Source organism: Pituophis catenifer, unplaced genomic scaffold (genome assembly GCF_029215685.1).
Source record: "Pituophis catenifer annectens isolate HBS135680 unplaced genomic scaffold, rPitCat1.0.hap2 SCAF_1, whole genome shotgun sequence".
In the NCBI taxonomy this organism is placed as follows: Eukaryota; Metazoa; Chordata; class Lepidosauria; order Squamata; family Colubridae; genus Pituophis; species Pituophis catenifer.
In genome coordinates this window covers 61,453,018-61,480,194 of record NW_027256881.1, presented here as the reverse complement: position 1 = coordinate 61,480,194, position 27,177 = coordinate 61,453,018, and the positions used below count along the sequence as shown (strand labels likewise).

General features: G+C 39.8%; 2 protein-coding genes across 4 annotated transcripts in view; both read right to left on the bottom strand.

Annotated features, from left to right (window-relative positions):
- Positions 1-1,526, bottom strand: part of LOC139308714 (zinc finger protein 318-like) — a 35,805-nt gene extending 34,279 nt beyond the window's left edge. For all 3 annotated transcript variants that reach the window (XR_011599743.1, XM_070932496.1, XM_070932497.1), the window contains exon 1: positions 345-1,526. Coding sequence is in view for 2 of the 3 variants with exons in the window: in XM_070932496.1 (XP_070788597.1) it covers positions 345-1,391 (1,047 nt within the window). In the remaining variant the exon portion in view is untranslated. The remainder of the gene's footprint in view (positions 1-344) is intronic.
- LOC139307968 (zinc finger protein 318-like) lies at positions 1,391-27,177 on the bottom strand. The gene is made up of 5 exons (XM_070931330.1): positions 26,866-27,177; positions 11,283-11,428; positions 3,303-3,861; positions 1,503-1,655; positions 1,391-1,459 (listed from the first exon to the last, which is right to left on the bottom strand). The coding sequence occupies exons 1-5, from the start codon at positions 27,067-27,069 to the stop codon at positions 1,391-1,393; spliced, it is 1,131 nt and encodes a 376-aa protein (XP_070787431.1). The 5' UTR covers positions 27,070-27,177.

Below are 27,177 nucleotides of genomic sequence, written 5' to 3'. Positions count from 1 at the left end.
TCACTTTGGAGTTAGGCAGTTTAGAAATTGCATATATGAAATTAAAATAAACTATGTAGATACAGACATATTTATGCATCTATCCATCTACCTTAGAATTTTGCAGAGGACTGCTTATATATTTTAAGTTCTACAATATATTCTACATTTCTATGCTGAAAAGAAGGAAAAGTTAAAGCTTGTTAACCAGAAAGAAATAAACAGTGTTTTTATGTTTTTAAATTATACATTATAAGTGATAAACAGAGACCTGCATTGAGCGTTTGGACTACTCAATTTCCAAAGTCCATTCTAAATCAATTTCTATGATTCTATGGTAATTATCAAATCAAAAAGATACTCACATTGTTCTTCAGAAAAGTTTGTTTTGTTTCAGCAGCTTTTCTTCGTCTGACCCTTTTTTTAGAAGACTTGGATCGCTGATTGGAATAAGGAGCAGTAGTAGAAGCATCTTGAAATTGCTTGGAATTGCTGATGGTAATTGTATTAATGATTCTGAGGTTGCGATTTATACATTTGTTTTTTAGGTTGGCATGGTTGGTAACCTCAGGTTTATTTGGATATACAGAGTTCATTTGCTGAGCACACCAGTCAGAAGTTGCATAACCCATGTGGTGCTGGTATACATCATAGTCAGGTAAGGCTACTGGGAGAGAAGCAGAGTTTGGGAAGAACTGTGTTGGAGTAAATGTAGAGACATATGGAACATATTGACAGGAACCAGAGATGGGGCCAGGAGGAATATCAAGAAAAGAAGGTGGAGCTGATGGGATTAAAAATCCTGGAACACCAGATTGTTCGCACATGTCAGTAGCTTTATTTTGCCCTGAAATAGCAATGTTATTGTAGTCAGATTTTAAAACAGGAGACACAGCTTCAGGTGATGGAAAAGAATCAAATGGCGATAGAGAATGTTTCTGCCTCTCCCACAACTTTGCTTTATGATTTGCCACTGAATGATTATTAGGAGAATAAGCTGTTTTTTTCCCATGGAGTCTTTCTTCTGTGCGAGCAGCAAGCTTATCTATTTCAGCCATTCCAATGTCCAAACCAATAGTTTTAAGCAAGTCACGGATCTTGTCATATTCCACACTGGACTGTTCCAAATTCTCTGGTTTTACAGATTGTTCCAAATTCTCTGGTTTTACAGATTGTTCCAAATTCTCTGGTTTTACAGATTGTTCCAAATTCTCTGGTTTTAAAGACTGTTCCAAATTCTCTCGTTTTACAGACTGTTCCAAATTCTCTCGCTTTACAGACTGTTTCAAATTCTCTCGTTTTACAGACTGTTTCAAATTCTCTCGCTTTACAGACTGTTCCAAATTCTTTGGTTTTGCAGTAGGTGGAGATTTTACTTTCTCACTTACAGGTTCTTTCTTTTCACTCATCATTATCTTTTGAGAGTAGAAACAGTTGTTTGAATCACCATCATCATCACCATAAAGAAATTTCTCTTCATCTTCTATATTATCAGGAAAGGGATCCAGACTTTTTTCTGGAGCATAAGTAGAATCAGTCGTTGTGCCTAGAATGCACGAAAAACCACTTCCATCCTGACTGGCTTTTTCATAAGGCAGTAGGAAGTCACTACGCTGGTTGACAGATTTTGATGTTGACTCAGGAGGCTTCTTCCCCTCTGAAAAATTCCTGGAGTCCTATTCAAAAGGAAAAGCATTTGTTCCTTGTCATGTCTTTTGCACTGAGATGCCTTACTACAAACAAGTTATTGTTGAACGGAAGAAATTCTGAAGAAGAAAAACTGATGAAAAGAAGTGATTGGGTTAAACTGTTACAACTAAAAAAAATCTGAAAGAAAGGAGTTCATTTATAGATAAAGAATTGTTAAAAAAGAATTCAGGCTTTAAAAAAGATATTGTGATGTTAATTTATAAGATTAATCAATATTTTAATTCATAAAACAGGTCATTCTTTCATATATACAAATTATAGCTAATAACTTGGAAAACTGTAAGAGAAGAAAAATGAAACTGAGGCAGAGACATGAGTTCTAAAATATCATTTAATTTGATATATTGTGGGTATTTCATTAGGGCTGAGGCAGGGTGCAAAGGTGCTACAAAAAAGTTATCAGAGGAAGACAAATAACATGCTTCCCTTCCTCAGCAGGGCACACGATCTCACTATATTGCACTAATCAGCAATAAAATTGCCAATACATCATCACTCTAGCTATCTTCTATAAACTGCACATACCATGTCACCACCCAGCTTTGTTCAGAGTTAACCATTCAGTGAAATAGCTTTATTCTCCCTCCATGATGTGCTCATAAAGTCCAGTTTTAAATTGCTATGCAGCATCAACATAATCATGCCATGATCTGTGATTACTTTGAATCATTGAGCAAGGAGAAGGAAAACAGCACGTCAAAGGAGCAGCAGAGAAAGCACAAAATGGGTCTGAACAATAACAGAATTCGAAAGATGCCTTTTTGAAGGAGCATCTCACAAAACCAAAAAAGTAGCCAAATGCTCCTAAGTCAACAGGCAACATTTATTTATGACTGCTGCATGATGCAAATTCACAAAAGCATGGTGCTTCTTCTTTCAGAAATGAACAGTTATTTATCTCTGTTTTGAAACTAAGTTAGGAAAATAAGGTGACTTGATAATTCAGTTTCAAATAGTTTTTAAAAATTAATATTTGTAGAGATTTCTTCAGTTTCAAACACTGAAAAATTCTGCACTTGGTTTTCTAGAATCGATTTAGAAAACTTCCAACCTACATGCCTAATGCTAAAAGTTTTCATCTAAACCATGAAAATCTTCAGCAAGCATCCTCCCATTCCCCAATAATCCCACCTTTCAGAACAAACTCCTCCCTGTATGACAAGCCATGTCAGGCTCCTTGCAGAGCAAAATAAGGAGCAATTGCTCCTTATTTCATCTTGCATGAGAAAAAGTATTACTGATGAGCTTCAAGGTTGAGAAAGAAAAATCCCCATAAGTGACCTAAAATCACTTTATCAAATGCAGCTTCTTTATGTTAATCTCATACAATTTCAAAATGCTAAAATAAACACATCTTAAGAATCTTTCTTAAGAAAAAGAAAGTTACTTGTTTTAAATTTAAAACAAATGAAATGCAAACTTTCTGATCCAAATGAGAATCAAGATGCTGTCAATACTAAATCAACTCCATGACAGGGAAAAAAATGTGATATTGTTCGAAGCATTTATTCCAAAGATGTACATATAGACAATTAAATACTTATATTTCAATTAGAAAAAAAAGATAGTAAAACGGACAGATTAACAAAGAGAGTGAAGAATTCAGTTCAAACCTGTATAGAAGAATCATCTGAACGTTTCTTCAGTATAGATTTTAAGGGCACTGCTGGTGTTTTTTCAGATCTATAATGGTGTTGAGATTCAGAAGACTGTCCTTGATTAGCTGAATCAGGCATTGGGTAGTCAGTACTAATGTTTCTGCTTCGCAAATCCTCTTCTCTTTTTCTCCTAATTCTTTCAAGTTTACGAAAATCTTCATCCATGTACATCAGGCTTGGGCTTTTATTAAGGCTTTGTTTACAATACTTCTCTGTTTCTGCCAATAAAGCCCGAGATTTTATGCTTTCATCAAAGAGTCTATCTTCTCTGTCATATTGAAAGTATTTTGATTCTTGCTCCCCACCCCTCTTATTTTCTCTTGATTGATGCTGTAGAAATTCACTGTTTATGCTTCGGTCCAGTTGAGCTATGAAAATATCCCTATTGTAAGAGTCCTCATCATGTCTCATGCTGAATGGTCTTGAAGGATTCTCCTCACGAAAAATACCTCTCTCAAGGTTCCAAGGATGTGAAAGGGCTCTGCTAAATATTGGACCATCAGCCAAGTCATCCCTGATGAGAGAGGCACATCAATTACAACATCAACATCATATAAACCTCTGGAACTCAGGTTAGCATAGTTGCCTGACTTTGAATAGCCAATACCTTTTTATATTGAACCCAATATGGCTAGTTTTGCAGGTTCTGCATCTTTCAGCAACAGCTTCACCTTCCATCTCAGACTATATCACTCTTCTAACATTTTTGAAATTTATTTATGAGCATAGGGGACATGAAACAAAAACAGGCAAGAGTGCACTGTTATAGAAATGGAAATGTGCTCCAGCTTCAGATGTGAACAAAATATATATAATTGATCTTGTATTAAATTGCTTTCAAATGACAAAGTTGGTCTTAACAATGCATATAAACCATACAGTTTTTATTTTTTAAATAATGTTTGTGTTAATTTTTTAATGAGAGTTTTTGTGTATTTATTGTTTTAATTTATTATTGTAAGCTGCCCAGGGTATTTTTTTTGTGAGATAGCAGCTATAAAGTTTCATTGATAAATAAATAAAAAGTTTTGTGTGAAGTGTACACACAACCTCAACAATATGTCTATAGCAAATTTGGACAATAAAACATTTTTGTCCATTTTTAAAGTAGAAGCAATATTCTAACATTTTAATTGATTAACAGCAACAACAGTATTTATCCTATGAAGCTTTAAAATGTTTCTTTCTATTCTATTTTCCTATATTAAATCAATTTGGAAACATGTGCAACTTGCTACTAAAAATAACTATTACAAACATTTTTCTAATAAGGCCTAACCCTAACCCTAACCCTGGCCATTCTTGCTCTATGTACCTGGTTTTTTAAACTAATGTTTGTGGTACTTCAAAATACCGTATTTTTCGGAGTATAAGACGCACCTTAGTTTTTGGGAAGGAAAACAAGAAAAAAGCCAATCAGCTGTTCCCAGAAGTGAATTTTAACAACAGGTTCCTTGGTTGTGAGCTCTGTGACTTGCTTTTTTTTTATTTTTTTCCTACCTCTGAAAGCCTCTGAAACAAAGCTTCAGAAAAAAAGCCTCTGAAGCTCTGCTTGGGGGCTTCTTTTCTGAAGCTCTGTTTGCGGGCTTCTTTTCTGAAGCTTGTTTCTGATGTTTTTTTCAGCCTCTGAAACCTTAGTTTGAGAAGCTGGGCAGGGCTACATTCGGAGTATAAGACACATCCAGATTTTCACCCTCTTTTTTGGAGGGAAAAGGTGTGTCTTATACTCCGAAAAATACGGTAGCTAATTTTTGACAGCAGTAGGTAATATATCCACATAAGACTTGTTAAGTTATCATTTCAAAGTACATCTTTCAAAATACAATGAACTTGTTTAAAGTATACAATTCACAATGACAAATTATACTGATTTATTATGGTGCAATAAGCACAGAATACAGGTAGTCCTCAATTTACAACAGTTCATTTAGTGACCATTCAAAGTTACAAAGGCACTGAAAAATATGACTTAGGACCATTTTTCACACTTATGACCATTGCAGCATGCCTGTATCATGTGATCAAAATTCAGTTGCTTGGCAACTGGTTCATATTTATGATGGTTGCAGCATCCCAGGGTCATGTAATCACTTTTTGCCACCTTCTGACAAGCAAAGTCAAAGGGGAAGTGTTCTGCCCCAGCTCCGGATTCCCAAGGATTGTGACACACACCAACGGTCCTTATCAAAGTTATAACGTACCAAGAATAAACAAAGCCCGGCAAAGGTTGGCAACCAGCCCAGAAAACAAGATATGATAAGACACTCACTCTCCAAAATGTTCTGTAATAATACACGTTGTTTCCAGCAAGAAATTACTAACTGCGTGCGACTTAAATAGGCTAAGGGAGTGGCCAATTATCCTCAAACCTTACTCTCAAGGAGACCTCCTCCTCCTGAGTAGCCACTCCTGCCTTTTGGCAGCCCTGTGTGCTCAAGCATTGAGGAGAGGCTCCTCCACTTCGCTCTCTCCACTTGAAGGAGCCTCTGGAGGTTCTGAAGGCCCTGGCTGAGTCTCTGCCTCTGGCACCACATCCTCTTCAGCCTCCTCGCTGTCCGATGCGAGCGCCGGCTGCTGGCGCAACCCCACACCAGCCTCATCGACGGGATCAGCCACGATCTGCGCAGGCCACTGGTGGGCCACAACAGGAAGCCAGATTCACTTAACAACCATATTACTAACTTATCAACTGTAGTGATTCATTTAACAACTGTGGCAAGAATGGTCGTAAAATGGCCCAATACTCATTTAACAAATGTCTCACTTAACAACAGAAATTTTGGGCTCAATTGTAGCCATAAGTCCAGGACTACCTGTATGCATCACAGAAACTTCTCACATCTCAGATAGGAGAATCTCAATGGCAACACATATGCATAGTCTTGAACAGTAAAGCAATTGCATTAGGATACAGGTAGTCCACAAGTTATGACCACTCTTTTAGCATCCATTCAAGATTATAACAGCACTGAACATGGGCAATTTATGACCTGTCCACAAAGTTGTGGTAATCGCAACATCACATTATTCTAATTCGGGTCCTTGGGTGCCCAGCTCATAATTAAGATATCGCAGTGAGCTGCACCCATGTGATCATCATTAGTGACCTTCCCAGCTGGAACCAAAGTCAATGGGGAAGCTGGCAGGGATGGTTACAAGTTGCTCATATAAGTTGTTCCCGCTGCTTTTTCTCCCAAGGAGCCCCATGTGTGAGCTTCCAGGATCTTGTACTTTGCAGCAACTCCACACAGACATCTTGTTTGCCAAATGCAGCCATCCCAGTATTGGGAGGTCTTGTCAACATTCACTAATCCTGTAATTTTCTGGTTGGATTACTGCAACACATTCTAGATGGGGCTGCCCTTGTAGCTAACTGGAAATTACAGCTGGTTCAGAATGTGACAGCATGCACAGCTCTAACTGCCCTACAGTTTTCCCATATTGCACTGCTGATGGAATGTAATCGGCTATAAGAGTCATCTTGAGGAATAGGAGGCAGAGCCGCAACCAAGACATTAATCAGAAAAAAGAAATTTTAATCTGAAATGTAATTTGAGAAGAATCTCAGGCTTGGTCTTCAGTAGTTCTCTCAAAGATAAAGGGAGGGAAAAGGGAAGTGCATTCAGACAACTTCTGTTACCATAACCTTTTAATTAAGGCATTAGCATTAGCATACATAATATTGGTTCCTACTCTGGTCTTACAGAGTTCCTAACCAGGCTGCTTACAGGACCGCTTCTCTCTGAGGATTTGGCCATTCCACAAGATCAGATGCAATGGGAGCACTCTATATTGTTTCTTTTAAACATTGTCATCTAGCAGGACCAAGGAAGTGCAACTTCTCTATAGTCGGCCCTGCCCAAAGTAATACCCTTTTCCCAGAGATCCAACAGGCCCTCAAACATTTGTTTTTACTTTTAAGAAATGTAGATAAAATACATTTGCTTTTATTACCCATGTTTCCCTGAAAATAAACATTCAGGCTTTTTTTCTTTTGGGGCCAAAAATAAGTATTCTGGCTTATTTTCAGGGAAGTCACAAAGCCCGGCCTGTCCAGGAGCCCCACACACAAACACACACAAGAGGCAGCAACCGCAATGAGTCTGACTGCAGCAAGAGGTAGAGGGAGGCAGACGGCCAAAGGGCATCGGCCTGCGTGCCTCGGATCAGCTGCAGGCCGCCATGGAGAGCATGGCTGATGCTGCCACCATGGAGGAGTGAGTGAGAGAATGATCTGATCAAACCTGTGTGTGTGTGTGAGAGAGAGAGAGAGAGAGAGGGAGGGAGGGGGAGGGGGAGAGAACGAATACATCACCACCGGTATAAGTCTCCGAGGTTGGATTGGATCTCTCTCTCTCTCTCTCTCTCTCTCTCTCTCTCTCTCTCTCTCTCTCATACACACACACAAACACACACACAGAGGTTGGATCAGATCTCTCTCTTGCTCTCTCGCGCTCTCTCTCTCTCTCTGCGGTGGAAGTACTTCAGTGCCTGGCCGGTGGGGAACTTTCCACTCGGCTGCTTTCCTCTTTCTTCTCCCTGCTCCTCTTCCTCCTTCAGACAAAAACTGCACTTTTCGTCTATCCATTGCAGCGCAGTGCCCAGGATTTACTTTGACAGCAGCGGGGTTTGGGGAATCCCTGCTCGTGGCACAGCAGAGAAGGCGGAAGGCAATCCCCCCACCAGACCAACCTGGTGAGGGGGGGTGGGAAACCAAGTGGTACCAAAAGCAGCTGAAGGGCTTAAACACACTTTCAGCTGCTTTCAGCGCCACTTGATTTCCCAAATTTGCATGATTTTTTTTTTTTGTAAGAAGTTGGAAGGTCTGAACTTTTTTTTTACTGTAGTCCCACAGACTACTTTTCTTGCCCTGCACATGGCAGCAGAAAAGGGAGCTAGAAAGCAGGTTAGTGAAGGGATGTGACTGCCTGGGAGGGGGGAGTTTGAGGTGGTGTGGCGAGGATTTGGCATGGGTAGCCTGGCTGAAGGGTCCTCAAGTAAGCTGGTGCGGGGCACGTAGGCCAGCTCCACACCCCCTGCCTTGCTTTGTCCTCCACCCCTCTACCTCGCTTCGTTCTTCTTTGTTCTTCGCCACTTCTCCTTGCTTGCCACTATAATGGAGGAGGCTGAGCAACGCACCGGTGTGACGGCAACAAAGCGAGGTGGTGGTGGGGTGGAGAATGAAGCAAGGCTGGGGGTGCAGAGCTGCCCTCCACGCCCTGCATTGGCTTCCCCACAGCCAGGTGTAAATGATTTGGGGTGTGGCACGAAAGCAACACAGCCAGAGAACAGGTCTAACTCCCCTTTATTGCTCCAACTTTGCCCCCAAACATCCCCACGTTTACAACAAGTTCTGGAGCAAAGCTCTCACACGTACCTTCAGCAGTATCTGGCTGTGAGTAGTCCAGTAAGCAAAGTTAGCCAAACAGTAACCAGAGCAAGAAGTTCAGCAAAGCAGGCAAACCAGGAAAGCCCCACAAGACAGAGTACAGTAATCTCCAGGCGTCGGCAAGTGCACACGAGGCTCCACAGATTCAACATTTGTTCCCGACAAATTTTATTTATTTTTATTTATTTATTTATTTTATTTTATTTCTATACCGCCCTTCTCCTGCGGGACTCAGGGCAGTGTACAGCCGAGATAAAACATAGCATATAAAATTTAAAAAACAGTTTAAAAAACAATTAAATAATTTTGGCCCAAAATTTAAAACAACCCAATTAAAACCAAATTCAATTAAAACTGAGAGGATGGGATCAAGCCAGCCCGGCTAGATGGAATAAGTGTGTTTTCAGGGCCTGACAGAAAGTCCGGAAGTCTGATATCATGCATATCTCAGGGGGCAGGTCATTCCAGAGGGCAGGTGCTGCTAGAGAGAAAGCTCTCCCCCTGGGGGTCGCCAACCGGCACTGTCTGGCCGACGGCACCCTGAAGAAGCCCTCTCTGTGCGAGCGAACCGGTCGGTGGGAGGCTATTGGCGGCAGAAGGTGGTCTCGCAAATACCCTGGCCCTAAGCCATGGAGCGCTTTAAAGGTGGTCACCAACACCTTGAAGCGCACCCGGAAGACCACAGGAACCCAGTGCAGCTCGCGCAGGAGAGGTGTCATATGTGAGCGCCCCGTCGCTCCCATAATCCCCCACGCGGCCGCATTCTGGACTAACTGCAGCCTCCGGGTGCACCCCAAGGGGAGCCCCATGTAGAGAGCATTGCAGTAGTCCAGGCGGGAATGCCCCTCCCACCGGCATTTCTTTACATCTCAGTCCCCAGGTGTGCCTTGTGAAGTGGGGCGAGGTACTCTCCTCCCTCATAGTCGGCTCAGTCTGCATTGGTCTCGCCTTCTCTCTTCTCTCTGTGCTGCAGGATCAAGAGGGGGTAGTCCTTGCTCTTCATCTGAGCCCAGTCTCTCTTGCTCCTCCCTTCTGCAAGCCTTTCTAATTCACAAAAGCCTTACCCGGACTGACTCTGCTCTTCCCCAGTTTCCTCCAAGGCCAACGGAGCTGCCTTCTCAAGGCTCTTGTTCCAACTCATCTTCCCCCGCAGATTCAGACTCCGACGGAGGGCATGACACAGACCATCAACATCTTGAAAACTGCCTCATCTTGCGGCAACTCCAGTAGTCCCATTCAGGACCCCACATGCATCACTCAAACTTCTGCTGAATTACAGCAGCGAGCAAGGAGAAGTGGGCCAGTGGCCACGCAGTATCTTAGACAGGGTTTTTGGAGCCGCCGTCGCAAGGTCAGGCACTTATCAGGATGTTGATGGTCTGGCTGCAGGGCCCTCAGGTAAGCCGATATGAGGTGCATAGGGCAGCTCTGCCCCACCTCCATTTTGTCCTCCACCCCCTCCACTAGCCTAGATTGATTTTTATGGCTGCACCTCACCCCATCTCATACAATCAGATGGTGGGTGGGGCTTTACTAGGCCTTATTTTTTGGGTAAGGTTTATTTTAGGTGCAGGCATGAAGATCGGGCTAGGGCTTGTATTCAGGGTAGGTCATATTTTCCGGGAAGCATGGTATTATTTCACTGCCTCCTATCAAGGAGTTAAACTTAACAAGGAATACAAACTTTTAAGTCATGAAAAATACCCTCTTAAGTGGTTATTGCAGAAACGAAAAACAGATTTACTACTATGCATATTTCTTAAGAACAGGAGAGAGTGCATTATATTTATAAGTAAACTGCATACTTTGTTATCAAAATGCACCAACTTTGCCATTAATTACAAAGAAAGAAATAAGATAAAGATTTATAAAATTCTATAAAGAAATTGGGGATTGCAAAGAAAAATATACTTTGAAATTGAACAGTATACCTATTTTTATCCTGGTGTGTAAACTTAAATGTTTTTAAGATTAAATTGTATTTTTGCATCTTCTGGACTTCGCTTCTTAAACATGCACTGAAATGCACTAAAGAATTTATGTAGAAATGAACAGAAACTGACATATCAAAAGAAGATCTAGAACTACCTGAAACATGATAAGTCACAGTATATAAATCAAGCTGTTAAATTATAGAATTTTGCCACATTAGATTCATTTAAAATTCAGAATTACTGCTGCAACTGTAAAAGAGATTTGAACATAACTAACAATCCCAAAAAATAAGGATTCTTACCTTACCCTCTTCCAATTTTTAGACATTACTTGGAATCATTTATATATTCTACTTGAAATTTTAATGACATAATTCTTTGTTTTACAGTGCTTTATTGTATTTTTTAAGTTACCCTGGATTGCAAAAGATTGAGGTGGCCTATAAACCTCATAAATAATCAAATAAATATGAATGTGTCCTAAGATGAGGCACATCTAATATATATTTTCCAAACTGTCTCATAGCAAGACATCATTTTATTTGATACAATAGGATACAAAAAAAATAAATAAATCACAATTCTGTGAGGCTAGCTTTCAAAGAGTCATACCTGTTCACATTACTGAGACTATCAGCTGGTAAGCTTGTGCCAATGCCATTTTCAACTACGTCCCGCAAATATTTTTCGACTGAAGATTCAGAACGTCGGCCTGGAGAACGTGAGCGCTGCCTTGGATAATGTGAGGGTGAATATCTCTGCAATGGGGGAAGGGACAGGAAAAAGTTACAATATGCTATCTGTTTGATAAAACAAACAGGCTTCCTATCTTCCATTGTTGCAAAATACCTTAAAACTGGATATATTCCATGTCAAGTGGTCTGGCGGTTCCTGCTCAACCATCATGGATTTCAATGAAATTTTGTGTGAACATGCACACATGTCCCCAATGAACATTGGTAAAGTGTTATGTGTGCCGATGCAATACTTGCAGAGATACAGGCATTTGTGTGACCCCATACCGCAGCATTCTACAGTATGACTCTGAGGTTCCAGCAACTTTGAGACATAAGATCTCCAGCAATATTTTGTTGAGACACAAAACTTGGCCATCTTGTACAACTTTTTGTGCTCAAAAGTACAACATGAAGCAAAAGTTGTGCTACAATCCATTTGACAAACAAAATCACATAGCTAAACATGGGCTGTTGAAAGTCGATCTAGTCATGTCCAATGATTTAACAAAAGTGGTGAAAACATGTGAAGACGAGTCAAAAGATTTGTTCCAGGTGTAAAGCCAAATACGTTTACATGGTCCAAAGCACAGCAGATTCTTCGTCGTCAGATAATTATGATATAGACATTTCGGACACTGTTAATCAACGTTTGACCGATTTAAGGACTTCTCCATTAAAAACTCAGAAGCAGTAGGGATAAAACTGGCTATGTGAAACGAAAAATTGAATGCGTGCAGAAAGTGGTAGCAGACAAAATAACGTTAGCCGCTGGAGTAGCAGCTGAAGATATTGAGAAAACTAGCGAACCTTCTGCTAAGGAATGCCAGTCATGCCAAGATTATACTGTCCTAATTCAAGATATAAAAACAAAAATTAAAATATCTGATAGATCGACGAAAGTTCTATTATTGACTTTGGCCCCAAAGAGTTGGTCGATACCAGTGACAGCAAAAACGTTTGGCATTTCAGAACGTATGATTAAAACATTGAGAAAAATAAAGAGAAACGGATTTGTGCACTACCAGATGCAAAAGTTGGCAAACCGCTGCCAAAGGAAATCGCGGACAGAGTTTGAGATTTCTTTTTCTTTTTTTTTAAGTTTTTATTGTTAGAAAATTATAATACAATTCCACCTTTCTGGTTTCATGATGTTAATAAACATATACATATACATAATATTTACTTATTATTTACATGGTATTGCCTGATTATCTTAATTTAAAAAATACTACCTGTAGGAATTCTTATATCATCCTTAATACTTACTACATTTTATTTACATAAACTTATATCCTTACTCCATTTTATTTCCTACTGCCTGTAGTACAACTCAGTTCAATATACCCATTTAATTAATTATCAGATTGACCTTTAACTCTCTCACGCTTCACTTTGATTTTCTTTTCTCTAACCACTCATACCACATATCCCACACGCTATAGTAGTCAGTTTCCTCTCTATCATTAATTTCTAACGTCAGTTTGTTCATTTCGGCACATTCTATTATTTTCCTAATTACATGCTCTTTGGGTGGTAACTTTTTCTCTTTCCAATGTTGAGCGAAGGAGATTCTTGCTGCTGTTATTATATGTACAATAAGATACTTCTTCTTTCTTGCAATTTCTGTCTTCAAGATTCCCAAGAGAAATATTCTTGGTTCTAATTCAATAGTGTCTCCTATTATTTCCGACAGCCATTTACATATCATCCTCCAAAATTCTTTGACAGGTCCACCAACAGTGATAAAAAGTACCTTGCTGGTGACCACACTTCTAGCAGTTTGGACTCAAATTTGGGTAAATTTTGGCAATCCTGGCTGGTGCTAAGTGCCACCTATAAATCATCTTATATTGGTTTTCCTTATAAGTTGTTGCCCTGGTCATTTTGAGATTGTTGTTCCAAATTTGGTCCCACTCATCCAGATTTATGGTTTGTCCAATATTTTTAGCCCATGCTAGCATTGGGTCCTTAACCACCTCCTCTATCAAGTCGTACTCCACCAAATAATTATATAATTTGGCCAATAATTTATTATCCGTGCCTATCTATATCTTGTCGAACCCATTGCTGCCTATCTCTATGCCATATTGCTCTTTATCTTTTTTATATTGTGATTTAATTTGTGCATATGTCCACCATTCTATGTGGGTGCCCTGTTCTTTCAATTGTTCCATTGTTTGGAGATTCCCTGCCCCATGTAATATCTTTATATTTTACTGTTTTGCCCAATTCCAGGACATTGGGATATATTATCACCTCCATCGTAGATAGCCATCTGGGGACTTTAGTATATTGTTTTTGTCTTATTTCTCCCCATGTTGACATTAACGTGTCCCTTATGTTTATGAAAATATGTTCTTGTTCTTTTTCCTGTTTCCCAAAGATAAGCATGCCAACCCTTCTGGAGGTCGTGCCCTTCCAAAGTCAAAATTCTTTTGTTTCCCAGAGTTGCCCATTCTTTTAACCAAACTAAGATTGCCACTTTGTGATAGATTTCCCAAATTGGAAGTCCGAGACCACCCCTGTCTTTTTTGCCTTGTAGGCTCCTAATTGCAATCCTTGGTTTCTTCCCTCCCCAAATGAATTTCCTGATAATAGAATTAAATTCCCGGAAAAATTTCCTATCCAATTTGATTGGAGTGGTTTGAAATAAATACAGCAATTTGGGTAGGACACTCATTTTGATTGCTGCAATCCTCCCTAAAAAGGATATCTGGAGCTTCTCCCACTTCTCTAAATCTTGTTTAATATTTTTGACCAGGGGTACATAATTATTCACTTTAAGGGCTGAACACTTTGTTGAAATCCATACTCTCAAATATTTAACCTTCTTAACAACTTGTATCCCCATTGATTCCTCCAAAACTTTCTTCCGGTCTTTGGTCATGATTTTGGTCAACATTTTAGTTTTAGATTTATTTAATTTGAGCCCTGCCACCTCTCCATACTTACCAAGTTCTTCCAAAGTTTGGGCACCAGTTTCCACAGGTTCCTCCATAATTAGTACCACATCATCGGCCAATGCTTGGGCTTTATATGTTTCCTTTCTAATTTTCAGACCCTTAATTTGCTTATTTTCTCTAAACCTTTTTAGCAGTACTTCTAGAGCCAAAATAAACAGGAGTGGTGATAATGGACATCCCTGTTTCACTCCCTTGCTGATTTGGAATGTTTTTGTTAGTTCTCCGTTCACTAGGATATTGGCCCTTTGTTTCTCATAAATCGTGGTTATTGTGTTCACAAAATTTTGTCCGAATCCCATTTTGTTAATTTGTTGCTTTATATACTCCCAGTTCAGATTATCAAACGCCTTCTGAGCGTCTAGGAAGACTAGTGCCATTTCTTTATCCAGGTGTTCCTCATAGTATTCTAACACATCTAGAACTGTCCCTATGTTGTTTCTTATCTGTCTCCCTGGAAGGAATCCATTTTGGTCGCTATGTATTACCTTATTCAGAATTACCTTTAGCCTTCCCGCTATAATACTCATATAAATTTTGTAATCAGTATTGAGGAGGGAGATTGGTCTATAGTTCTTTATCAATTTTACATCCGTTCCTTCTTTTTGTAAAAGTGTAATATAAGCCTCCCTCCATGATTCTGGTATTTTGGATTTTATCAAGGCCTCATTATAGAGTTCTAACAGTTTTGGAAGGAGAATATCCTCTAAATCTAGATTTTTATATAATTCCCCTGGGAATCCGTCTGGACCCAGTGATTTGTTCTTTTTAAGTTTAGATATCGCAATCTTTAGCTCTGCCATTGTGATTTCTTTATTTAGCATCTCTTTCTCCTCCTCCCCAATCAGTGGAAGTTCTTCTTTCAATAGGTATTGTTCTACTTTTTCCTTGGGGATATCTTCTTCCTTGTATAGAGTGGCATAGAATTCGCAGACCATCTCTAATTTCTTTTCTTCCTTATTTATGATGTGACCCTCTAAATCTTCTAGTTGGTAAATAATCCCTTTCTCTTTTTCTTTTTTAAGTCTATAGGACAACCATCTGCCCGGCTTATCGGCATTTTCAAAATAATATTGTTTAGTTCATTTGATTTCATACGCTAATTTTTCCTGGTCAATTATATTCATTCTGTGACATATAGTCATCCAGTTTTCTTTTGCTATTTCATTGTCTGGGTTTTGCTGCACTTCCTTCTCTGCCTTCCCCAATTCTTCCAGCAACGTCCTCTGGGTCTCTCTCTTTTCTTTATTTCTATGTGCTCCATATGCTATTGCCAGTCCTCTTAGGAACGCCTTCATTGTGTCCCAGATTACTCCTTGGTCAGTTGGTTCCTTTTCATTTTCTTCAAAGAAAACTTTTAACTCCTTTACTTTCTCAATATTTTGTTTATCCCTCAAAAATTGTGTGTTTAGTCTCCATCTTACATTCCTTCCCTTATACCCACTCTTCCATTTGATCTCCAGTGGATTGTGGTCCGCCCACATGTCCATTCCTATATTTCTGCTTACCCACATCATGTCAATTCTAGACCATGATTTGTTGGGGTTTGAGTAGAAAGTATATTGCCTTTTATATGGATGTAAAGTTCGCCAAATATCTGCCAGATTCAGTTCATCTACTAGGTCAAAAGAAGATTTTGGTAAGTTTTTCCTTTTTTTCTTTTGGCCTTTGGATCTTTTATTATCTTTATTCGAGTCCACCACTCCATTAAAGTCTCTGATTATGCATATATTATTATTATCCATTTTACTTATTATTTCTCGTACTTTATTATAGAACTCTCTCAGATTTTTATTCGAGGCGTAGATAGCTGTTACTAATATTGAGGAATTACCTCTCTTAATTTCAACCACTAGTATCCAACCCTTTTGAGTCTGCATATTTCAGCTCTGCTTTTATTTCCTTCTTAATATACAGTACCACCCCTCTCTTTTTTTTCCCCTGCTAGGGAAGTATAGAGATTTCCAAGTTTTTTATACTCCAAATATTTTTCATTTTCTTTTTTTATATGCACCTCTTGGAGGCATACTATATCCGCATTCTGTTTGACTAATTTGGTGAAGAATATTTTTCTCTTTTTATAATCATTCAAGCCATTTACATTAATCGATAGAAGTTTCCAGTCGTCCATTCTTATAGCCTTGTGTTGTTTTAGTTCTTATTCACTCGTGTAACTCTCTGTGGTCTTTGTTTCTTCCTTGCTTCCTTCTCTTCCTTCTCTTCCTTCTCTTCCTTCTCTTTCTCCTCCGGGGTCTCTTTCTCCTCCGGGGTCCCTTCTTTAGATCTTCTTTGCTGGGTAAGTTCCTCTTCTGTAGTAGTCGCTTCCAGTTCCTCTTTGCTGCTCTGGTCTTCTTCTGACCCTCTCAATTGGTCTAAAAAGTCCTGAGCCTCTACCAGACTATCTATTTTGATTTTCTTCCCTTGCCATGTAATCAGCATACCCTCCAGCAAGATCCACCTAAAGAGTATATTCCTCTTATTCAATTGGATAGCAAGGAATCTATAATCCCTTCTTAAATCCCTCACCCTCCTCGGGACTTGCTTTAACACAATTACCTCCTTTCCTTTATAACTGACTGGTTCTTCCCTCACCATATTATAGAAAATACCCTTGACTTTTTTCAGAGCAAACCTTATATGAACCTCCCTGGGCAGCTTGTTTCGTCTGGCATAGTTCGTTTGCACCCTATATACCTCATCCAGTTCCTTTATTATCTCATCTGTCTTGTTGTAAGACCTCGGCTATTAATTCTGCCATTATTTAACCCAGGTTTTCATCCTTATCCTCGGAGATGTTTTGGAAGCGTAGGTAGAAGGAGGCTCTGTCCATTTCTAGCTGGGTGATCGAGTCCTCTAGCTCTCTGTTTTGTGCCATTAGTTTCTGGTCTACTGTGTCCAAATTCTTTTCTTGTTGCTCAATTTTGGATTCCATCTTTTTTATTTTCTGTTCATTCATTTGTATTGACTACTGTATATCATTCATTTTTTGATCTAGACCTTTGATATCCGTTTTCAGTTCTAAGTGATTGCTGGACATCTTTTCCTACATCATGAGCATTGTCTCTTGTATCATTGCCAGTGTCGACTGCATTGCTTGCATGGTAGGGATCATGGCTGATTTTTCAGTCTTAGATAGACCTTCTGTTGACTTTTGCATTGCAGGTGACGACATTGTAATCGTAGGATTAGAGAGGTTTGGGGTTGTTTTCTTTCCCGTTTTGGTCACAGTAGATGCAAGGCTTGTCATCTCCTTCAACATTCTTGCCTGGTCTCTGACTATCTTTTCAATGTTCCTCCAGATGATCATCCACTAATTATCTTTCCTTTTACTTGATATGTCTTCTGAGGTTGGCAGCAATGAGAATAACTAAGAGAAACCTTTTCTAAGGATTTGTAAAGCTTAAATGGTTATGTCTTCTTTTGAGCTGCTAGGTACCTTTGATTCTTCTTTACCTATTGCTACTCCCTTTTTTTATTATTATTAATTGGTTCGATCCCCCAAAGGATCAATCAGATCTATTGATCTTTTCTGTTTAAATCCAATTATATCTATTAAAATGCTAATCTCTTTCCAAAATTTCTTGGTTCAAATTGATGCATAATATTCACATTCACCCTTAAATCAACTGCAGTTCAGCTAGCAGCTAGTCATATATCACAGTCAATTAATTCCACTACAGTACTATTAATAATTAATCAAATATAAAAAGCAGTGACTCTTAATTAACTTAAATCTCAAGTGTCAATTAAATATATTCTTATAGTAAGCATAAATATGTTATTCTGATATTCTAAATATAAGCAAATAAGAAACTTAATATAAAACAATACAGTATAAATATGTTAGTAAGCTTGTGTTAGTAATAGTTTATGTCAATGTAATTAGTTACTTGGTTGTTCTTAATCCCTTCAGTGGCAACACTTATGAGAGCCTAAATAGGGGAGGATAGTAGTCAGATATCACCAGTTTTCATTTCTCCCGTCTCTTAGTGTCTTAAACTTTAAAAGTATTTCAGCTCGATTATTCCACTTGTCTTCTCCTGGTGCTCCTTCCTGCCTCTCTAGCCATTCGTTGTTCTTTTCGTTGATTTACAATATGGTTGCACTTCCGGTCCCAATCTCCAGTCGCTCTCCTCTCCCGATCAGCAAATTCACGTTCCTGAGTCTCCAAAGCTCTCTCGTTTGATCCAATCAGTAAATTACATCCACTTTCTAGTAGCGCTGCCACTCCGCTTGCAGATCTCTCCTTTCTAATTTCTCGCCGGCTTATCTGCAATCGCTCTCGGGTGTCGTCTTCCCCTCCTCTCTGTCGCTGCTTATTCCTTTTGTAGCTCCTTTTGATCCAACCCAGCCGGCACAATTCAAGCAAAGTTCAAGCGTGCTCGGGGGAGAGTAGAAATGAGTGCTCTCCAACACCCCTTTCACCGGAATTTCTTGCTTCCCCTCTTGTTGATTATTGCAGCTTCAGGTCCACCATTGAAAGGCAGACGCGCCGCGTTGGGTCGACAGTGGATATCAGTCCAGCCGAGTGGGTTTGCAACTCCCCACTCTGCCTGCTGAAGCCCCACTATTGTCCGCGAAGCTCTCCAAGCTTCAACGCCTCGAAAGGTCCCCAAAACACGGCGATAAGTGGCGTTGGGAAGGAGCGATCGCTCTTACCATGCCATGTCGCCACGAATCATCAACCAGAAGTCTCCAGAGTTTGAGATTTCTACGAGGATGACAAATTTAGCAGGATGTGCCCCGGCAAAAAGGATTTGTGTTTCCATTCGGCACGATGGCGTCAAGGTTCACAAAAAAAAGTGGTTGCTACTGTGCAATCTGAAAGAACTGTATATGGCATATCGAAACAAATATGGTGCTGAAATTGGTTTCTCCAAATTCCGTGAACTCAGATCAAAGTAGTATGTCACCATCTGTGCCTCAGGCACATATTCCGTCTGTGTCTGCACCATTCATCAAAATGTTAAGCTTATGCTACAAGGTGCCAACATTAAAGAGGACTACAAGCTGCTCTTGGGAAAGGCAGTTTGCAATCTGAACACCAATGATTGTATGTTGCAGCAATGCCAAAACTTCCCTGGTGAAGTGGCACTGATAGCACATTTGGATGAAATATTCGAGGACTGGGATTCTGAAGAATCAATTGAATTCAAACAAGGGGTTCATACTGATCGCCAAATGCTGGAAACAAATGTTCTCACTGTTGATGGCTTCATCGAAAAACTGACTAGCAAAATGTGTAAACAGACTGGGCACCACTTCATTTCAAAACATCAAAGAAAATATTTGAAGTCGTTGAAAGCTGGCCTAAAAGAAACTAAACGGATTGTACTGATGAATTTTGCAGAGAATTACTCATTTGTTGTCCAAGATGCTGCTCAAGGCTTTCACTGGGAGAATTTGCAAGCCACAATGCATCCGTTCGTCACTTATTACGTCAATAAAGATGGTGCACTGCAAATTGTCAACTGTTGCATAGTTTCTGATCATATGCAACACGATAGGGTTTCCGTGTCTGTGTTCATTCGGACATTGATTGAGGTTTTGATGACTACAATGAAGATTACAAGAATATAATACTTTAGTGACAGTTTAGTGGCATAATACAAAAATTACAAAAATTTTGTCAATGTGTGCAATCACAAACATGATTTCGAAATTAAGGCTGAATGAATTTTTTTTGGCACGAGTCATGGCAAATCACCATGCGACGGAGTTGGCAGCACAACTAAATATTTGGCTGCTCGAGCCATCCTCCAGCGACCATCAACTGACCAAATACTGATGTCAACAGATCTGTTCAACTTTTATGACAGAAACATTCACAGAATTAAATACCGTATTTTTTGGAGTATAAGACACACCATTTCCCCCCCAAAAAAGAGGTGAAAATTTAGGTGCGTCTTATACACCGAATGTAGCCCCGCCTACCCACTGGCCCCCACTCTTTAGCTTTTGCCTCCCAGCAGTTTACTTCCTTGCAGCAAGCAACAAGAAGACACAGCTTGTTTCAGCTTCAGCACAGCATAATTAGTACAATTGGATTGGCCTCCCAACTCTCAGATGTTTTGCTCTCAGATGTTTTGTGCAGGCCTCTGCTGCTTGCTGCAAGGAGGTAAATTGCTGGGAGCAGATTTTTTTCCCCTTGTACTAATCAAGCTATGCTGAAAACGAAAATGAAAGTAAAGCAGGCTGTTTGCTGTTTGCTGCAATGAGTCAAAATTGCTGGGAGGCAGAGGCAGATTTCTTTTTCTTGTTTTCCTCACCAAAAAAGGTGTGTCTTATAGTCCAGAGCATCTTATACTCCGAAAAATATGGTATATATATGTTCCGAAGGAAGAAATCGAAGAAAGCAGGATGCTGCAAGAAGAAAGATGGAAAGTTAGCAGCACAATAGCTGGCACAAGAGATCATCACCAGTTTGTCCCAGTTGATTCAAATTTGATTTCTGTCAGCAAAGTTTCAAATGACATGATTAACTTTGGGGCCAAAATGTCCAATACTGTTGATCCGAATTTAAAATTGATCGACATATTTCCTGGTTGTTATGTTGCCTGCATTTATGAAAAAAAATGATGGGTAGGCAACATCTTGGAAATTTCGATCAAACAAAATGATGTGTTGGTAACATTTATGCATCCGTGATTGGCCTGAAAGACAAGATGTTTCCACATCTTATTTGCGTGCTTTCAGTGCCTTCAATAACATCGTCAGGTAGACAGTATCAATTACCAGAACCGACGCTAAAGAACGTGGTGCATAAATTCAATAATAAGCGATAGTTGGAATTTCGCAGTTCATACAAACAGTACGTACTTCGGCTTGGGAACCATATAAGATATCCACTTTAGGCTTGGGAACCTAGGATAAGCTGCCAAATTATCGGCTTGGGAACAGGACAGATTCCCATACAAGACTTTGGAACCTCGAGGAAGAAACCCAACTACAAGCTTGGGATCTTGAACCAAGAAACCCACCCTGGCTGATATTGCATAGCTATCGGGCATGCCCCTATGGCAATGGGGTTGCTGGTTCAAGTGCCTGAACTGATAGTTACAATGTCACCATGGACCAACACTATATAATAGTAGTAATGATCTCTATATAAAACAAAAACGACGAAAAAGTAATAGAATGCATGTGAGGTTGCCATAGCAACATCCTCAACTTTGTCCCTATTTATTGTTAGGGCTTTATACGTCAGCGATGAAAAACCAACCCTACTTTTTTAGGGGGGTTGAAACATGGTTTTTCTAATGAGAATGATTTAGCAGTTTCCAGAAGGTCGTTTTTTGTAAAAGTGGGCTGAAAATACCCTATTTTTGGCATTTTTACAAAAAACATCAAAAAACATTACACTCAATTTGTAAACTTGGAAAGCAGTAGGAGAATGAAATTTTATATTCAAAAACCTTGTGTTGTTAAGTTGTTATTACGCACAAAGTTTCACGTTTATCATACCTTTCCTTCCAGAAATATAAAAAGCCAAGCTTTAACCTTTTTTCGAGCTGTACTATTTTTGACTAACTTTGCTCCAAATTATCTAGATGGAGATCGCTCACGAGAATGTTTTTATTACTTTGTTTAATAGAGCACAAAAAGTTGTACAAGATGGCTATGTTTTGTTTCTCTCAACAAAATATTGCGGAAGATATTATGTCTCAAAGTTGTTGGAACTTGAGTCATATTGTAGAAGGCTGCAGTATGGGGTCAAACAAATGACTATATCTCCGCAAGTATTGCATCAGCACACGTAACACTTTACCAATGTTCATTGGGGACATGTGTGCATGTTCACACAAAATTTCATCGAAATCTGTGATGGTCAAGCGGGGCACTTTTCTGAAACCAGACTACTTGACATGCAATGACTAAAAAGTTAAAGAGAAAAACAGCTAAAAAGCGGCTACATTATTGTTAGTTGTGAAGTCGTGTCCGACCTATTGTGACCCCATGAACAACTTTTCTCCAGGCATTCCTGTCCTCTACCATCCCCCGGAGACCATTTAAGGTCATGCCAACTGCTTCAATGACTCCATCCAGCCACCTCATTCTCTGTCATCCCCTTCTTTTGCCCTCAATCATTCCCAGCATTATGCTCTTCTCCAGTGAGTCCTTCCTTCTCATTAAGTGACCAAAGTATTTCAGTTTCATATTCAGGTTCTGGCCTTCTAAAGAGCAGTCAAGGTTGATCTCCTCTAGGACTGACTGGTTTGATCGCCTTGCAATCCAAGGGATTCGCAGGAGTCTTTTCCAGCACCATAGTTCAAAGGCCTCAATTCTTTGACACTCAGCCTTCCTTATGGTCCAACTTTCACAACCATACATTGCAACTGGGAAAACCATAGCCTTGATTATACACACTTTTGTTGGCAGGCTGATGTCTCTGATTTTTGGAATGCTGTCTAACATTGCCATAAGCTTTCCTTCCCAGGAGCGTCTTTTAATTTCTTGGCTGTAGTCCCCATCTGCAGTGATCTTGGAGCCAGGAAGATAAAATCTGTCATTACCTCCATTTCTTTACAATCTATTTGCCAGGAATTGAGAGGCCGGCAGCCATGATCTTAGTTTTCTTAATGTTATATTTCAAGCCAACTTTTGCATCCTCCTCCTCCTCCTTCACCTGCATCAGAAGGCTCTTTAATTCCTCTTCACTTTCTGCCATTAGAGTGGTATCATCTGCATATCTCAGGTTGTTGATATTTCTCCCAGCAATCTTAATTCCAACTTGTGATTCATCTAGCCCCAACTTTCTCATTATGTGCTCTGCATATAAGTTAAATAGGCAGGGCAAAAGTATACAGCCTTGCTGGACTCCTTTCCCAATTTTGAACCAATCAGTGTTTCTGTGTCCAGTTATCACTGTTGCTTCTTGATCCGCATATAGGTTTCTCAAGAGACAAATAAGATGGTCTGGTACTCCCATCTCTTTAAGAACTTGCCACAATTTATTGTGATCCACACAATCAAAGGCTTTAGCATAGTCAATGAAGCAGAAGTAGATGTTTTTCTGGAACTCCCTAGAGTTATTTGAGACAACCTCGAAACCTGACAGTATGTTGGCAATTTGATCTCTGGTTCCTCTGCCTCTTCTAAATCCTGCCTGCACTTCTGATAGTTCTCGGTCCAGATATTGCTGGTGCCTAGCTTGTAGGATTTTGAGCATAACTTTGCTAGCATGTGAAATGAGTGCAATGGTGCGGTAGTTTGAGCATTCTTTGGCATTGCCCTTCTTTGGAATTGGAATGTAAACTGACCTTTTCCAATCCTGTGGCCACTGTTGAGTTTTCCAAATTTGCTGGCAAATTGAGTGTAGCACTTTTACTGCATCGTCTTTTAAATTTTGAATAGCTCAGATAGAATATTGTCACCTCCTTTGTTGTTGCACACATTTCCTAAGGCCCATTTGACATTCCAGGATGTCTGGCTTGAGGTCTGAGGCCACCCCATCCTGGTTATCAGGGATGTTAAGCTCCTTCTTGTATAGTTCTTCTGTGTAATTTTGCCACCTCTTCTTAATCTCTTCTGCCTGTGTTAGGTCCCTGCCATTTTGGTCCTTTATCATGCCCATCTTTGCATTAAATGTTCCCTTCATATCTCCAATTTTCTTGAAAAGATCTCTGGTCCTCCCTATTCTATTGTTTTCTTCGATTTCTTTGCACTGTTCATTTAAGAAGGCATTCTTATCTCTTCTAGCTATTCTCTGGAATTCTACATTTAATTGGGGTGTATCCTTCTCTTTCTCCCTTGCCTTTCACTCCCCTTCTTTCCTCAGCTATTTGTAAGGCTTCCTCAGACAGTCATTTTGCTTTCTTGCATTTCTTTTTCTTTGGGATGGTTTTAGTTGCTACCTCTTGTACACTATTGCGAACCTCTGTCCACAGTTCTTCAGGCACTCTATCAGATCTAATTCCTTAACTCTATTTGTCATCTCTACTGTATATTCATCAGGGCTAGGATTTAGTTCATACCTTAATGGCCTAGTGCTTTTCCTTACTTTCTTCAATTTAAGTCTAAATTTTGCAACAAGAAGCTCATGATCTGAGCCACAGTCAGCTCCTCATCTTTACTGATTGAATAGAGGTTCTCCACCTTTGGCTGCAGAGCAAATAGTCAATCTGATTTCTGTGTTGACCATCTGGTGATGTCCATGTGTAGAAACATATCTTGGGTTGTTGGAAAAGTTATTATACAATGTAGCATATAGCAAGTGACTGTTAATCTGAAGCACATAGCTCATATCTACTTCTGTTATCTGAAATTAAGATATGAAAATAAATGTTTGCATAAGCAAGGAAATAGAGTCATTTAGACGGGCTATAAATTTCCACCTAAAATTTGTAGATCATGATGTAAAAAATTTTTTTCATAATTTTTTACATAAATTATTTTCACAGAAAATTGTAAGTGTATAGATATGTGTTGCTTCATAAAATTGACACAAAGGTAACATACAAGGATAAATACATTCTTGAGAGCGCGGTGGTTCCACTAAGGTGGTCTGCTTCCTTCTCAAGAAATCATTAATGGATCCAACATGGTTTATCCCATCTTCAATCCTTCCTGTTTAGGGACCACTGTGTCCTAGTTAAAGATTAATTTAATCCAATTTAATTTTTGAATTGGATCTATTTTCTGGATTATATCACTCCAAGACTAGGTCCAAAAGGCAAGTCCAGAAAAGCCCTAACATATTTTTTCTAGAAAATTTATATTCACAAATTAGTATTCTGTTGATGTATGATACAGCAATTCTATCTTGTGACAGAGAAAATATAACTTTGTTCCTTTCACATACTACAGTACTGTGTAGTATGTTACTGACAAAACAATGAGATTGAGTAATTGTTCCATTTTCAATATCTCTTTTGATTTTCAAGATGGAAAAAATTACAAAGAAAATGTACAATTCTTCATGGGGATACATGAAGAATAAAAATAGTTCTTCTAAAGAAACTGAAAACCAAAGTAATATAGATCACACACTGAAAAGTATAGCCCTAGTTCTGAAGTTTCAGAGATGAATTTATGCAAATCATTTCTACAAAATAAATCCAACTAAGTGCATAATGCCAGACATGTAAACAAAAATAGGACTATCATTTCAGAGGAATACAGGTAGTCATCAATTTACAACAGTTCATTCGGCAACTGTTCAGAGTTACAGCAGCAATGAAAAAAGTGACTTATGACCATTTTTCAGTTACTTTTGTAGCATCCCCATGATCATGTGATCAAAATTCATATACTTTGCAATTGGTTCATGCTTATTGCTTTGTCCCAAGATCATGTGATCACCTTTTACAACCTTTTGATAAGCAAAGTCAATGGGGAAGCCAGATGCACATAACAACTGGGTTACTAACTTATCAGCTGCAGTGATTCACTTAACAACTGTGGCAAGAAAGGTCGTAAAATGGGGCAAAACTCACTTAAAAATATCTCTTAACGAAAGTTTTGGGCTCAATTGTAGTCGTTAAGTCAAGGACTACCCATACATGATCATGGAATTGACTTTAACAACATGGTATACACAGCTTCTTTTTTAAAAAAAAGCTTAGATTTTTTTTTTAATTTTCAGAATATTACTAAATAACCGTATTATGCTTCACATTTCAATCTTATTACGCCTCCACCTCATTCAACTGCTTACTAATCTGCTGCAAAAGCAGATCAGAGCCTGATAGTACAGTGGACTAAAGCACTGTTATTAACATCTGCTGCTTGCAATTACTGCAAGTTCAAATCTCACCAGGCTCAAGGTTGACTCAGCCTTCCATCCTTTCTAAGGTAGGTAAACTGAGGACCCAGTTTGTGGGGGCAATAAGCTGACTTTGTGTAAATATACAAAAGTATGAAGGATATTGCTTAACGCATTGTAAGCCGCCCTGAGTCTCCGGAGAAGGGCGGCATATAAATTAAAAGCAAAAAAAAAAAAAAAAGAAGCAGCAACCTCATTCACAAGTTCTACAAAGTATTGAGCCTTTGCGATGTCTGTGTATAACTGAAAGCAAAAAAACAAAACAAAACCCTACAGTGACCCCTTTATGTAAAAAGGAACTTTCCATACATTAATGCTTACTCAGAAGCAGCTCCCACTTAATTCAACCAGAATTTAGTTCGAGGTGGCAAAACCTGCCTAGAGTAGAAGTCGTATGAAGAGCTGACTTCGCAACTTTTCCTTTTCCTTTCCCATTGCCGTCAAGTCAGAACCTTCCACTTAAAAAGACCGACGGGTTCTCCGATACCGTCAGGCGGAGAAAACGATTTGCAAATGTGATTTATGTAGCTTGGGGGATTGTCAGAAACTGTTCGGCCTTCGCCCAAAATGGGGGAAGAGGAAGGCGGACGATTTTCAGAAAGAGACGGAACGGCGGCGGGGGTGGGGGGGGGGGAGAAAGTTCCCCCACCCCGGCTTTGCCAACAGAGAAAACACAGACACATGGGACCGGAGACGGAAGGTAGATGAAAGGAGGAAGCTCCAACCGAGCGTACCCTGCTGAAACGGCGCGGGGAAGGCGAGCGATGCGAGCGATGGGAAAAGCGACGGCTAGGCGGGGAGCGGTGGTGGTGGTAGCGGCGGTGACCCCGCGGAGACGGCGAGCGGGAGCGTGGCCCACCCTCGCGATAGGAATCGATGGAGCCGAACCGGGACCGTTGAACTCTCATGGCCGGATGGCTGCTCTCGTGACGAGACATGGCGGGTAGCCTTAACGGCTTTAAGCGTCCACTCACTCCTTCTCCTCACTCCTTTTTTAAGCGTCTCCGGGCCATTTCCCCCCATCAACGAGACGCGTGCGCATGCGC

Coding starts and splice junctions, on each gene's coding strand:
- LOC139307968 (XM_070931330.1), bottom strand. CDS start 27,069: ATGTCTCGTCACGAGAGCAGCCATCCGGCCATGAGAGTTCAACGGTCC. Junction 3,862..11,282: donor AGTCTCAGTAATGTGAACAG/GTATGACTCTTT, acceptor CTCTCTCATCAG/GGATGACTTGGCTGATGGTC. Junction 1,460..1,502: donor CAACGACTGATTCTACTTAT/GCTCCAGAAAAA, acceptor ATAATATAGAAG/ATGAAGAGAAATTTCTTTAT.